At 32.2% G+C, this 13,916-nt stretch overlaps 3 protein-coding genes across 4 annotated transcripts; 2 read left to right on the forward strand and 1 right to left on the reverse strand.

Moving 5' to 3' along the window:
- Window positions 1-2,488: 2,488 nt before the first annotated feature.
- On the forward strand, window positions 2,489-4,959 carry LOC110606692 (protein PIN-LIKES 3). The gene is made up of 10 exons (XM_021745625.2): window positions 2,489-2,824; window positions 2,917-2,996; window positions 3,091-3,215; window positions 3,288-3,409; window positions 3,489-3,689; window positions 3,783-3,890; window positions 3,964-4,064; window positions 4,176-4,228; window positions 4,326-4,511; window positions 4,611-4,959. The coding sequence occupies exons 1-10, from the start codon at window positions 2,690-2,692 to the stop codon at window positions 4,733-4,735; spliced, it is 1,236 nt and encodes a 411-aa protein (XP_021601317.1). The 5' UTR covers window positions 2,489-2,689; the 3' UTR covers window positions 4,736-4,959.
- Window positions 4,960-6,599: 1,640 nt separating this feature from the next.
- Window positions 6,600-11,500, forward strand: LOC110609694 (protein FAR1-RELATED SEQUENCE 5). 2 transcript variants are annotated; one of them, XM_021749467.2, is made up of 2 exons: window positions 6,600-9,330; window positions 9,361-10,047. In XM_021749467.2, exons 1-2 carry the CDS (start codon window positions 7,091-7,093, stop codon window positions 9,383-9,385), a joined length of 2,265 nt encoding a protein of 754 aa, XP_021605159.1. In that variant the 5' UTR covers window positions 6,600-7,090; the 3' UTR covers window positions 9,386-10,047. The 2 variants fall into 2 exon arrangements, with proteins under 2 accessions (XP_021605159.1, XP_021605158.1); XM_021749466.2 differs by lacking the exon at window positions 9,361-10,047 and adding an exon at window positions 11,190-11,500 and having other exon boundaries at window positions 6,605-9,310.
- Window positions 11,501-11,820: 320 nt separating this feature from the next.
- Window positions 11,821-13,515, reverse strand: LOC110603081 (vacuolar iron transporter homolog 1). Its single transcript, XM_021740756.2, has one exon. The coding sequence runs from the start codon at window positions 13,186-13,188 to the stop codon at window positions 12,214-12,216; it is 975 nt and encodes a 324-aa protein (XP_021596448.1). The 5' UTR covers window positions 13,189-13,515; the 3' UTR covers window positions 11,821-12,213.
- Between the last annotated feature and the right edge of the window lie 401 nt (window positions 13,516-13,916).

Consider the following 13,916-nt stretch of genomic DNA (forward strand, 5'->3'; position numbering starts at 1 on the left):
ATTTTTTTTATCAACTTTCTTTTTGTAGATATGTGAAAAAAAAAAAAACAAGATGATGATGTGCAGCAAGACTTATCTTCAAATTTTTGAAAATATTTATCCCTCAATATGTATTTTTAAAAAATAATCACTTTTTAATATTTATAATTTTAATTGCGAGCTTATATTTATCTTTAAATTTTTTTAAAAAATTACTTTTTAATATTTATAATTTTAATTGTATACTTAACTTTTGCCGCAGTATGGTGTGGATGTTAAATCTAATTTAAAATTAAGAATGAGATGTCAAAATAAATATTTATTTATTTTTCTTTCTTAGCAATATTCAGATGGAGTGTAAGGGTTTGAAATCAAGTTATTCCATACCAATACCAAATACATAATGAAATGAAGAAGAACAAGAATGACGTTAATGGAGAGGTGTGGTGTTAATTGAGAATGAAAATGGATCGCAAAAGGGTATGATTCTCATCAAGTAAACTTTTAATATAAACAAAGAATTGAGTGAAGGGTAAAGGTGGTTTAGAAAATGGAGAATAAGTGGAATCACATGCATCAACTTTTTCCATAAACGAAAACAATTAATGCACATCTTTGCCATTCTTTACCTAATCTTAACATTTTATGTAGTATTTGTCTTGTAAAGTGAAATATTCTCTTAAGAAATTCGATGTCCTAAAACATATTTATTCCAAAATGATTGTAGTATCAGGTATATAAATAATAGGGAAACTGGAATGCAGCAGCCTTGGTAAAAGAGGACAAAAAGAAAAGGAATCTGAGAAATAGGAAGGTCGCAGGAAGGGCCTGTGGGACTACCCACATCATACCTAATGTATTGCCAAAACAAAAAGCAAAACCTACTGCTTAATAGTAATTCTCTCCGGGGCTTAAGATACTACATTTTGGACTATTTGTCTAAATGACAAAAAGTTAAAAATTATATTTAATATAGCAAAAGCTGGCTTCAAAATTTACAACCATCCAAGAATTTATAGCTAATTGGATCAACTTCATCACGTGCCTTCTGTTAAGGAAAAACAAAATTTATTGGCTAGAATGTTAAATTTTCTCCAATAAATATTAAATTTCATCTTAATAAAATTTAATTTATTTGATTTTATTTAATTTTTTAAATATTTTTAATGATGATTCTGAGATGAATTTAAACTATAAAGATGAAAATTGATATTTTTATCAAAATTTATTTTCATTCATTGCATGTGTCATGAATATAGTTTTCATTTAATGAATTTTTCATAATCTTTGATTCTCAGTCAAGATGTGAGGGTCTGTTTCTGGTAATAAAGATGTAAGGATTAAATGTGGTTTAATTTAAACACAGGTCGTAGCTATAATATTTAGCCATTTTTACCCGTCGTATTACATAATTTATTTAAAAAAATAATTTAAATAAATTATTGTAAAATTATATAAATTTTTTATTTTTTTAAATAAAAAATTTTCAAATTAAAAAAAAATTAAAATTTTTATTTCAAACAAAAATTTTATTAAAAAAATAATCTGAATTGAATTGGATTAATGATTTTATAGAATAAAAACTAATAAAAAATATATGTAGTGAGGGTAAATATAATATTTACTAAACAGTGAGATTTATATTTATTGTTTTAGCTAAAATGTTAAATTTGATTCTTATATTTTATTCATTTTTTGTAATTTACTCCTAAATTAGTCAAATAAAATTATCATTCATCATAATATGAAAATTTAAGTTATATTCTACCAAATAAATTCAACATATTTAATATTTTAATAATATGTCCATAATATTTTTTAATAAAAAATAAAATTTAATATTTTTTCACCTTACTTTATGGTCTGTATTTTTAATTTATATTAAAATAGTATCTATATCATCATAACATTAGTAAATAGGAGTAATTTTATAACGCCGTCAAAAAATACTCACGTGTCAAGTAAATATAGCAGTAGAAAAATATAAAAAAATATTATGTGATTTTATTTATTTTTATTTCATGATATTAATTTAATTTATGTTAAATTTGTATCTCGTGGTATAAATTTTGTATCAATATTTTTAATGACATCTAAAAATTATCGCTATTCGCTAATTGTGAAATATTATATATACTATTTTAATATAAATTAAATTACAAATTTTAAAATAAAAAAATTAATTAAACTATAAGTACCTTTTTATACTTTCCTTTTTATATATAATAAATGTTAGCATTATATATTCGTCATTCAATTCCTTAATAAATTTAAAAATTAGTTAAAAAATTTTAATAAAAAAATTATTTAAGAAATTAAATTCTGTTCTAACAATAAAATGAAAATTTTATTCAATTATGGACTGACAACGATTTGGAGCACCTTTCACATTCCAACTATTATTGTCCTTGGTTCCCAATGGAATTTTGAAAAACTGGGACTCTACATATTAAATGCAAAAGTTTAAACTATGCCTAACCAATGTTACTATCTCTTGTTTTGTCATGCTGTCTACTTGTTGCCTTTTTCTTTCCAATCCTGTGTCTTATTCTATTAAGCTCCTGTCGCTCTTCTTCCTCTCTACATATTCCCTTTCCTCCTCTTAAAACCACACTTCACCCACATAGAATAAAGGTGAACAAACTTTCACCTTCATTTTTGTTTCGGCTTTGGTCTATATTCTTCCATTGTAGTGCTGCACCTAGTCACCATGCCCCTCCTGGATCTATTTGTGATTGCTTCTATGCCAGTTTTGAAAGTACTCCTGCTCACTGGACTTGGCTCGCTTTTGGCACTGGACAGTGTCAATGTCTTGGGGGAAGATGCAAGGAAGCAAATAAATCAAGTCAGTCTCGCCTGAACTTCAATCTGATCATAGTTACTTACATATGGGTTCTAAACATACTAATCCAGCTAGTGATCTCTCTCCATGATTAGGTCGTTTTCTATGTGTTTAATCCAGCACTTGTGGGTAGCAACTTGGCTAACACAATCACCATTGAGAGCATGGGATTGTTGTGAGTTTATCGTATTCATCTTATCAGTCATTACAATAGTTTTTAACTAAAGTTTTTGTCAAAGTATTATGGAGTTTGTTATTTAATATTGCAGGTGGTTTATGCCATTCAATATCCTTGTTACTTTTATCGTTGGCTCTGCATTGGGATGGATGCTTATAAAAATCACAAGCCCTCCAAAACACCTAAAGGGTCTCATTTTAGGTTGCTGTGCAGCAGGTACAGACCTTGCAATTGCCAATTCATAGTAATATGGACTTCCAAGTTTCATATTTCAGGCTGTTGTAACAGGAAACATGGGGAATTTGCCATTAATAGTCATCCCAGCAATCTGTAAAGAGAAAGGCAGTCCCTTTGGATCCCCTGATGTTTGCTACACATATGGAATTGCTTATGCTTCGCTTTCAATGGCGGTATGATATTGAACTACCTTCATCTAATATTCATTCTGACTATGATGACTGAGAAATTCATTTTCTTGATGCTCTTCAGATAGGCGCAGTTTACTTGTGGTCTTATGTTTATAACATTATAAGGATTTGCTCAAGTGAGATCAACCAAGAAGTTGCTGATGTTGACGTGAAGGCCAATGGAGAAGCTCCAAAATTAGTCCAGGAGAATTATTATAATTCCGAAGAGCTTACATATGGCTTACTGCTTCCTGATAATACAGACTCTCAAACAAATATCAAGGTTCATTTCCTTCTTCTCCTCTCTGCTTTATTGCCTTGGAAGTTTCAATTCATCGTTTGAATTAATAGTTCTAATAAGTTATCTTGTTTTTAGACTTTCTCCAGGACACGAATAGTTTGGGACAAGATCAAGATATGGACAAGGATGATTTCAGAAAAACTTAATCTCAAATCATTGTTTGCACCTTCAACTTCTGGAGCGGTACCCCCTTTTCCCTTGTTAAATTAAACAAGACTTGTCTGAATTGGCTTTCATAGTATCTTCTTCGACATAGGTTGTAGGATTTGTCATCGGAGTTATCCCTCAAATTCGAACGCTGTTTATCGGAGCTAGTGCTCCTCTTCGTGTAGTTGAAGACTCTGCTTTTTTAGTTGGGTATAAATCCTGACTTCCAGGCCTAAGATTCCAAATTATGTTTATAAATGAAAAAAAATTTTGTAAACTGTAAAACTAGTAATCTGTTTGGTGCAAATTTGCAATTTGCAGGAATGCAGCCATTCCAGTTACGACCCTGATTGTTGGAGGAAACCTTCTTAAAGGTAATTTAAAAAAAAAAAGGTTAAAGAATCAGAACATACCACCATTGAATTTCTTATATATACTTATTAGCACAGATGTTGATGGCTGTAAATTCAGGTTTAAAAGGATCAGGAATTAGATTCACACTCATAGTGGGAATATTAGCTGTCAGGTTCGTTTTGCTGCCTCTTTTGGGCATTGTCATAGTTAAAAGTGCAGTGCAGTTTGGTCTGGTGCATTCAGACCCTTTGTATCAGTTTATTCTTCTGCTGCAATTTGCAGTGCCACCAGCAATGAACATAGGTATGGTAAATTTTGAGGATGATCTTGGGAGGATAAAGAGTTCAGCTTTCTGATGTTCGCTTCAACTTCTAATGATGTGGTGTGGGGTTATTTTTGCAGGAACAATGACTCAATTGTTTGGAACTGGGCAAAATGAATGTTCTGTTATAATGTTGTGGTCATATGCTTTGGCTTCAGTTTCGCTTACGTTTTGGTCCACCATTTTCTTGTGGATGTTGTCCTGAGCAGAGCAGTGAGTGCCCTGCAAATTGGGTAATCGCCCAGATTTGATTTTAGCTTTCCTCGGAGGAAAAATCTTGGAATGGATAGCGAGTGCTGAGAGAATTTGGAATAGTATAGTTTACATAAAATCTAAACAAATCCTTTCAACACAAATGTAGTGAATATTAAAAAAACTAGCCCTTCTAGTGCGCCACTAAATGATATATTTTATTTTCTTGAGCTTTTATTTTATATTTTACTCATTTTCCATCTATTGAATATATTGACAAGGTACATTTAAAAATCTCACATTCAACGTAGATATTTTAATATATTTTTTAAATTAAAAAATAAATAATAAATTTTTTAATATTATGAAAATTAAATAGTAAAAATATTTATAAATGAAATAAAATTATGAATAGTATCAACATTTATATTAAGCCAAATATTCAAGCATTAACGTGGCATATGATCAAACTAGCTAATACTCAGACGTTGTATATTTTATTTATAATTTTATGGGATATTATGCCTTATTATTTAATTTTAGTAAAATACATGACGGCTTAAAAAATAATTTTAAATAGTAGATTATGTAAATGTAGCAAAAGGTTTTGATAATTCGGGTTGGTGAATACTTTTATAACTTAAAATTGGATTGCATCTTTTCGCATGAGATATTAAGTTCTCAATATTAAATTCTTGAGATGAGATTATATATATATAATTTAAAATTAAAAATTAAAAAAGTAAAATTTAAAATTTTTTAAATTTATTTAAATATATTTATTATTAGTATAAAAAAATTATTGAATGCGAAATAAAAATATTGCAATTATTATTAAAAATTTGTAAATTGAAATAAAAATAACAATAATAATGGTAGTTTTATGGAGATGGGTAAAAATCTGTTATGGATATATTGTATTATCAATTATAATAATTATGTTGTTATAATCATCCAAAGTCTAAGGCCATTTTCAACCTCTATGATAGTGGAATATTATCTCTAATTTTTTTCATCATTTTTAACACTAAAAAGAATATTTTATTTTATTTTAAGTTAAAAATATTTTATTTATATTCTTATTTTTCTTTAATATTATATTATTTATTTTACTTGAATTTTATTTATATATTTTATTCAAAAAATTCATATAATTTAATATATTCACTCTAAATATTTATATATTTTATATTTTTATTTAATATTTAAATATTTAATTATTTTATAAATAAACAAATAAAAATATATTAATTATAAAAATATATTAATTAATTTATTATAAATAAATTAATTTATTTATATTATTCTATATAATATATTATAAATAAATTAATTTATTATAAATATTATTTATAATTGTGAATATATTAATTTAAATTAAATTTTAATAATTATAAAAATATAAAATAAATTAAAAATATAATAAATTATGAGAGTGAATAAAAAATAAACTTAATTAAAAATATATATAAATTTTGAATTATATTATAAATTAAAAAAAATAAAAAAATATAAATTTTATTATAAATAAATAATAAAAAAAAAAAAATGGCGCTGCTACATCATTTTTTGGAGATGGCCTAAAAATAGAGAGCAATGGCATAAAATTATATATTCTACTCTCAAATTTTTATAAATATTTGTGAACTTAAATATTCAAATCAAGATTAAATAATTTATTTATGAACTTTTTTTAAAAAATATGTATGTAAAATCTAAATAAAAATATTTAATTTCATGATTATTTTTTAATTTATAATAATGACATCATAGTTTTTATTTAATGACATTCAGTTTTTATATTTCAAACGATATTGTAAATTTCACGTGTAAATATGTAATTATTATATTATTTTTGGCAAATAGATAAATAAAAAATATCTTCAGATAAAGTAAGGGTATCGCGAGAAAGTATGCACCTGCACCTTACTAATTTTGGGAAAGAAGAAGAAGAAGAAGAAGAAGAAGAATGTCACAGTGATACAGATCCGATGGTGTTAGAAGAGATGGAGAATGATGCAGATTAAATCTTTTTTTTTTTCGGTCTTCAAAAGAATTTCTTTTTTATTTTGGGGATGTTGTGCAGCCACTGAGCTGAGCTGAGCTGGGTCGGTTAAAATCCCTAATCCTTGGTGAAAGAAAGTTGCTGCCGAAGTTGATAGAAGAAGGAAGTGGGTCAGTGTTCCCCCAATTTCACTTTCTAATTTCGATCTTCTTATTAATTAATTGCAGTTCGCCTGTAGCATTCTCTGGCATTCATTTTCTATTTAAAACTTCACTTCCAATACAAGCAATATTGATCTAACTATAGAATTCAAACTGCTTCCCCATTTATTTGATTGCCATTCTCTACATAATATGATATGAGATGGAGTTGGAACCACTCAGCATGACAAATGAAGTTATTGAGTTTGACATGATGGGTTTGGGAGATGATAATGTGGCCATCCACCAACACCCTGATCATCAACATATGGAAGATGAAGACGAAGATGAAGGAGGAGAAAAACAACAAGGCCTACTCCACAATTCCCATAATTCTACTGCTTCTGAGCTTCATATCCCTCAAGGGGACACTAATCTTGAGCCTTACGAAGGAATGGAATTTGAATCTGAGGAGGCTGCTAAGGCCTTCTATAATTCTTATGCTCGCCGTGTTGGCTTCAGCACCCGTGTCAGCATGTCTCGTCGCTCTAGGCGCGATGGTGCCATTATTCAGCGTTCTTTTGTTTGTGCCAAAGAGGGTTTTCGAGTTGACAAGGACAAGACTGCACGCCCTGATACTCGCGTCAAACGCCCCCGTGCTGAAACTCGTGTTGGTTGTAAGGCCATGTTGGTTGTTAAAATTCGAGATTCTGGCAGATGGGTTGTTTCTACGTTTCTCAAGGAACACAATCATGAGCTTGTCCCTCCTGACAAGGTACATTGTCTCCGTTCTCACCGCCATGTCTCTGGCTCTGCCAAGTCCTTGATTGATACCTTGCAGGGTGCTGGGATTGGTCCAAGTGGAATCATGTCTGCACTCGTCAAAGAATATGGTGGAATTAGCAACGTAGGCTTCACGGAGCGTGACTGTAGGAATTACATGAGGAGCAGCCGCCAGAGAGCCCTTGGAGGTGACACTCAGCTCCTTTTAGACTACCTGCGCAACAAGCAGGCTGAAAATCCTGAATTTTTCTATGCTGTGCAGGGTGATGAAGATCAGTGTATGAGCAACATCTTCTGGGCTGATCCAAAGGCAAGGACTAACTACACCTACTTTGGTGACACTGTTACCTTTGACACTACTTACAGGTCAAACCGCTATCGGTTGCCCTTTGCCCCTTTCACTGGAGTTAACCATCATGGGCAGCCTTTATTGTTCGGTTGTGCCCTCCTAATTAATGAATCTGAGGGTTCTTTTATTTGGCTTTTTAAAACATGGCTTATGGCAATGTCTGGGCGGCCTCCTGTTTCAATTACTACTGATCATGATAGGGTGATTCGTCTAGCTGTTACCCAGGTTTTTCCTGAAACCCGTCACCGTTTCTGTAAATGGCATATCTTTAAGGAATGCCAGGAGAAATTGTCCCACGTATTTTCTGAGCATCACAGTTTTGAAGCAGAGCTCCACAAATGTGTCAACCTCACAGAGTCAATTGAAGAGTTTGAATCCTGTTGGGTGTCTTTAATTGATAGATATCATCTCAGGGAGCATGAGTGGCTGCAAGCAGTTTATGCAGATCGGCGACAGTGGGTCCCAGCATACTTGAGGGATGCATTCTTTGCTGAAATGTCTACAATGCAACGTAGCGATGGCATCAATTCTTACTTTGATGGATATATCAATGCCTCAACAACCCTACAGTTCTTTGTGAAACAATATGAAAAGGCTCTAGAAAGTCGCTATGAGAAAGAAATCAAGGCAGATTATGATACAATAAACACTACTCCAGTTCTCAAGACCCCTTCACCAATGGAGAGACAAGCATCTGAAATGTACACAAGGAAATTGTTCATGAAATTTCAAGAGGAGTTGGTCGAAACTTTAACTTTCTTGGCAACCAAAGCTGAGAATGAGGTGGCAACCGCCATTTATCGAGTTACCAAGTTTGAAGACAATCGTAAAGCTTACTATGTTAATTTTAATGTTCATGAGGTGAAAGCAACTTGTAGCTGTCAGATGTTCGAGTTCTCTGGCCTTCTTTGCAGACATATATTAACGGTTTTTAGGGTGACAAATGTTCTTACACTACCTCCTAGCTATGTTCTGAAACGATGGACAAGAAATGCTAAGAGTGGTGTAATATTGGAGGAACACACTAATGCTTTGCACAGTAGTTCACAAGAATCTCTTACGCGCAGATACAATAGTCTTCGCCGTGAAGCCCTCAAGTATGTTGATGAGGGAACTAAGAGTTTTGAAATTTACAATGTCGCAATGGATGCTTTACAAGAGGCAGCAAATAAAGTGGCTCTTGCAAAAAAGACTGGTGGGAAAGTTACAATTGCAAATGGAGCCAGTATAAAAGATCATCCCAATCAGGGAAGACAAGCAAATAATACCTATGGAACTCAGCAATGGAGTCTAGAACAGTCTGCTTCTATGGTCAGTAGTTTATCCAATACTTATTTGTTTTTGGCATGCTTAAATTGATTTCCCATCAACTGTCTATATTTTTGAGCTTATGAAGGATTATATTGCTCTAGAGAGCCTAAGTTATATGCATTTGTTACTTTTGTTTGAAGTGATCCTGTGAACAAACAATTTGTTAGAACTTCAGAGTATTAATGTACAAGTAACAAAAGATCAAGCTCTAGCGATTATAAATTGGGTAATTTGGTACAAGAAATGATACAACTGAAGAGAACATTTTCTAGAGCAGAATTTTTCTTTTGTTGTTCTCTCTGTAAGCTATTTCCTGCTTTCACCAAATGTTGTAGTTTCTTACTTACACATGCTCTTTGAATTCTTTTGATTCCACATTGCTTATTAATCTCCCAAATTGCTTTGAGCAAATGAATATTTGGTCATTCAGTAGAATTTCTTTTCATCACTTAGTTTAGGTGATTTAGTACCTTCTTTACGCCCCATTTAAAATTGTTTCAAGGACTGTTTGAAACTCAAATTCAATTTGTTTCATTGATATGAACTGGAACTAATTTGCAATTTAAAGTTAAAACTAATTGCTAAAATCTGGTGATAGATTGAAATTTAAAACACCCTAACTGCTAAAATTAAAACTAAAATAAGGAAAAAAAAAGGTGCTTAACTTCTAGGCTCTTTTTCACCTCTTTCAATTGGGCCTTAGTATTCTTTTTTTTTTTTTTCAATAGTAATAAAAACTGAGTGATCTGAAGCATTTCTTGTTTATTGTAAGTTTAATTGATGCAGCAATTGAAAAAAGTAATTGGGAAACTTGAAGCTTTTCTTGTGCAGTACAATTTCAATGCAGAAGGTTTTAATTTATGGTTTTTTAAGGAGTTATGGCTAGTCTGTGAGTGGAAGCAAAATTCTTTCACTTTAATTTCCTTCAAAACAAGGGTTTGGTCATTTGACTCTAGTGTATTGTTTCTTATGTCTATTATGTCTAAGATGATCTTTTACGTAGAAATTTCCCAATTATGATGGGTACCCCTCAGCTATTTCTCAAATAAGAAAGTATTCATCCCTAGTGTTAGATATTTGCCTCTATTCTTTTGCTCTCTTATGTGCATGCTTCTCAAGTGTTGGCTTGAAAACCGCAGTATTTGAGTTTGAATCAAGGAGGAAGTCTGTGCTTTGCCTAGAAAATTTTGTAATAAATACTAACAAGAAGCGAACAAAATGTAAATGCCTGAATAAAAAATTTCTAATAAATATGGAAAATTCCCAATTCAGAAATTCTGAGTGAAGATGCATTCCTCGTACTTCAGGTAGAAAAATGGAATATGATTAATTTTATCAACATTATCTACATGCATAAAATTTCAGCTTCTATAGTAATTCAGCATTCTGTCAACAACAGTGTGGACACCATACTATTCCAGCTTGCAAGTTAAGGATAGTAGCTATCTTAGGTGTTTATTGGCCCAGCAACATTTTTATATAGAGGAAATAAAAGTGATGTTCCTACTTACTTTTTACCCAGTGCCGTTTCCCGTTTCATAACCATCAATTTTGCTCATTTAGATCTTTTGAACATCTGAGCTGCTTGTTCATAAGAATTATCTTGTTGCTGAAATACAAATACCAATCTTTGTGATCTTGTTTCCTGAAATTGCTAATATTATTGCCATTTGCTTTAATGGAGAATGGGTATACTATATTTGCTCAAATATCATTGTCAGTGCAGAGAATCAAATATTCTTACATCCACTGTAGATGCGTCCTACTTTCTGGGATTCTAGAATGAGTGTACTGATATTAGGCTTGTGTTTCATTTTTCTTGTTTCCTTTTTTTTCTGAAAAAATAAGTATGCTGAAGAACATTTATGTCAATTTGTAGGATGATCAGGACAAGAAAATTCAAAAACTACAGCGTAAGCTGGAGCGTTCAAGGCGAAAGTGTGAAGTGTATCGGACAAACTTGCTTTCTGTTTTGAAAGATATTGAGGATCAGAAATTACAATTGACAGTTAAAGTTAAAAACATCAAGTTAGGGATGAAGGAGTAAGATGCCAATGGCTTTGTAGGTGTACTCTCCCTTTAGCCAATGCTTCGGTATGGTTCTATGGAGTCTGGACTATTTGTAGTTTGAGAGATGGGAATTGTAATTTATTGCTTGTAAATAAAGATGTTGATCACCATTTTCTTTTCTTTTCTGTCTTAAGTTGCATCACTTATATTTTTGGACATCCCAGTGTTAACTTAGAGCTGGCTGCTTCATACAGCGAGATATCAGCAGTAACTCACAGTAAAAAAATTAAAGGGGTGCCTAAACTACATTCTTAAATTTCCTTGTTGTATAGTGAAAATGGAACAGAACATAATTAAATTCTCAACACTGAATTTTAGTTGTATTCAAACCAGATAAATATATGAAATTTAACCGAATTCCACAAAATTTTAAGACAGATTGCTTGTGGGACTTGTTTTCAACAGTGTTGAGCATCATTTGAAGGAAGAGGAACAGCTGAACGGGAAGGGTTTGATGTAGCATATTTTAGGGACCTAAAAGTAATTTAAATTTTTTAAAGACATTACTTTTTAACTGGTTTTGGAAGTGTTAAGTGTCACTGTCCATCTATCAGGTGACAGGTGGCTTTTTTATGACTTCTAAGAGAATAAATTCAGCTTTCTCACGCACTTGCTGAAATGCCTTACATTTTCAAGCGGGGGCAGGGGATCTTCCAAATCAGAATATTCATGTTCCACAGGTAAATAACATTAGATAATTCAAGCACATATTCGGAAAGTATCTGCACTTTTGGCTATATAGATGTGCCAAAATAAAATTGTTTATCACTTCTTTTCTTGGCCACAGTAGCTCCTGCAGATTCAAGTTCCTATTTCTTTAATGCATAATGGATTCATTCTGTGGCTTTGCTGCCCTTGTCGTCACTGTCAAAAGGCTTAAGCAAGCCATATGTAATTGCCATGGCAATCCAACCACCGACCATGACTCTTAGTGCAGAAATCTTAACTGCTGAACCACCGAGATAAGCTCCTAAGCTGCCAAAAATAGCCAATGCTATTGATGTCGCCACTGCGATCACCACCATCTTGGCAACTTTTTGAGTAACAAGAATGGCAGGCAACAATGGCACACAAGACCCACACATAAAAGCCAAAGCTGAGGCAGCTGCAGCCTTGTAGGGGTTTGCGATCAGCACCTCCCCTCCGTTATCATCAAGTGAGGTACCAGAACTTCCCCTTGCATCTTCTTTAAGAACTCTCATCACAGGCGACCTCCCAGGAGTCACAGCAGAAGGCAAATTACTAGGCGACACTTTCTCTATCGACGGACAAATGAGCTCGCTGCGCTGGATATTTTCCAAGGGAGTCATAGCTAACTTAGTCTGACCAAGCCTGGTTTCTTCCTCAATGCAAGGCGGAGTGGAAGCGATGTCAAGCTTCATCACAAAGCCATTATGCCCAACATTTTTGGAACTACGGCAAGAAACAGTAGCCTTTTCAATATCTCTTTGGGTTGAGACAGAAACAAACTCCCCAACAGCCATACTACAGGCACCTGCAAGAGCTCCAGCTAGTCCAGATAGTACCATGGATCGTCCATCTTCCTCTGATGCACCTACACCAAGCATTAGTGATGTAGTGGAGAGCACGCCGTCACTAGCTCCTAGAAGGGCTGCTCGAAGCCATTGAGCTCGTTGCAGCATCTTGGGACTTTGATAGTTACCATCATCAGCCTCTTCAGCACAAGTTTGAGATTTTTGAGGGGAAATGATCATGGTGGAGATGGGGGAGTGTGGCAAAAAGGTGGAGACACACCCAGGGCACGTGGAGTGAGTTGTATATATGGTATGGACTGATGAGGACAACATTCCTCCCTAACGTGGATATGGTTGGTTTCTTTGAAAATAGCGAATGCGTATTATACCTAGATGATTCCGTGGAATCGTTTTAGCGACAAAGAGGCGTTGAGGTCTAAGATTCTGTTGTCGTTTCAGTATTCTTATTCCTCGTCTTGTCTTTTTTTTCAGTGGGAGAATCCTCCTAAGTGTTTGCGTCTACCTCTGCAACAAAAATGCTGCCAAGTCACTTGCTATTTTGTACTTAATGTTCTTTTTCTTGAGACATCCACCATCGTTTGATACAGGTTAATTTGCAACTCTATAAGACTATATATGCCGCTTCATCTTTACTGAATAAGCAAGTACATATAGTATAAGGTGAATTGGATTCTAAGCATTTGATTCTTCAAAGTATAGAATAACTCACTTTAGTCTTTTACTAAAAGAAAATTATTATTATTTAATCTTTATAATAATAAAAAATTCACTAATTTATTTTATTTTTTAAAAATACATGATTAATTTTAATTATTTTATTATTTAATTCTTATAATTTTAAAAAATTTATTATTTAATTACTCAAATTTTTAAAATATTTATTAATTAATTCTTTTATATTAACGGTATTTAAATATTTAAACTTTTTTATAATACTTAAAATTAATGAAGAAATTAATTAGTAGACTTTTTAAAATATTAAAAATATTTTAATATATTTTTTAAAATAAAAATAAACAATTAATAAATTTTATATTATA

The sequence above is a fragment of the Manihot esculenta genome, chromosome 2 (genome assembly GCF_001659605.2).
Source record: "Manihot esculenta cultivar AM560-2 chromosome 2, M.esculenta_v8, whole genome shotgun sequence".
Lineage (NCBI taxonomy): Eukaryota > Viridiplantae > Streptophyta > Magnoliopsida > Malpighiales > Euphorbiaceae > Manihot > Manihot esculenta.

Bases quoted from the DNA above. Each gene is read 5' to 3' on its own strand.
- LOC110606692 (XM_021745625.2), top strand. From the start codon at position 2,690: ATGCCCCTCCTGGATCTATTTGTGATTGCTTCTATGCCAGTTTTGAAA. The intron at 3,410-3,488 runs GTATGATATTGA...GATGCTCTTCAG, and splicing joins ATGCTTCGCTTTCAATGGCG to ATAGGCGCAGTTTACTTGTG. The intron at 4,512-4,610 runs GTATGGTAAATT...TTATTTTTGCAG, and splicing joins GCCACCAGCAATGAACATAG to GAACAATGACTCAATTGTTT.
- LOC110609694 (XM_021749466.2), top strand. From the start codon at position 7,091: ATGGAGTTGGAACCACTCAGCATGACAAATGAAGTTATTGAGTTTGAC. The intron at 9,311-11,189 runs GTCAGTAGTTTA...GTCAATTTGTAG, and splicing joins TAGAACAGTCTGCTTCTATG to GATGATCAGGACAAGAAAAT.
- LOC110603081 (XM_021740756.2), bottom strand. From the start codon at position 13,188: ATGTTGTCCTCATCAGTCCATACCATATATACAACTCACTCCACGTGC.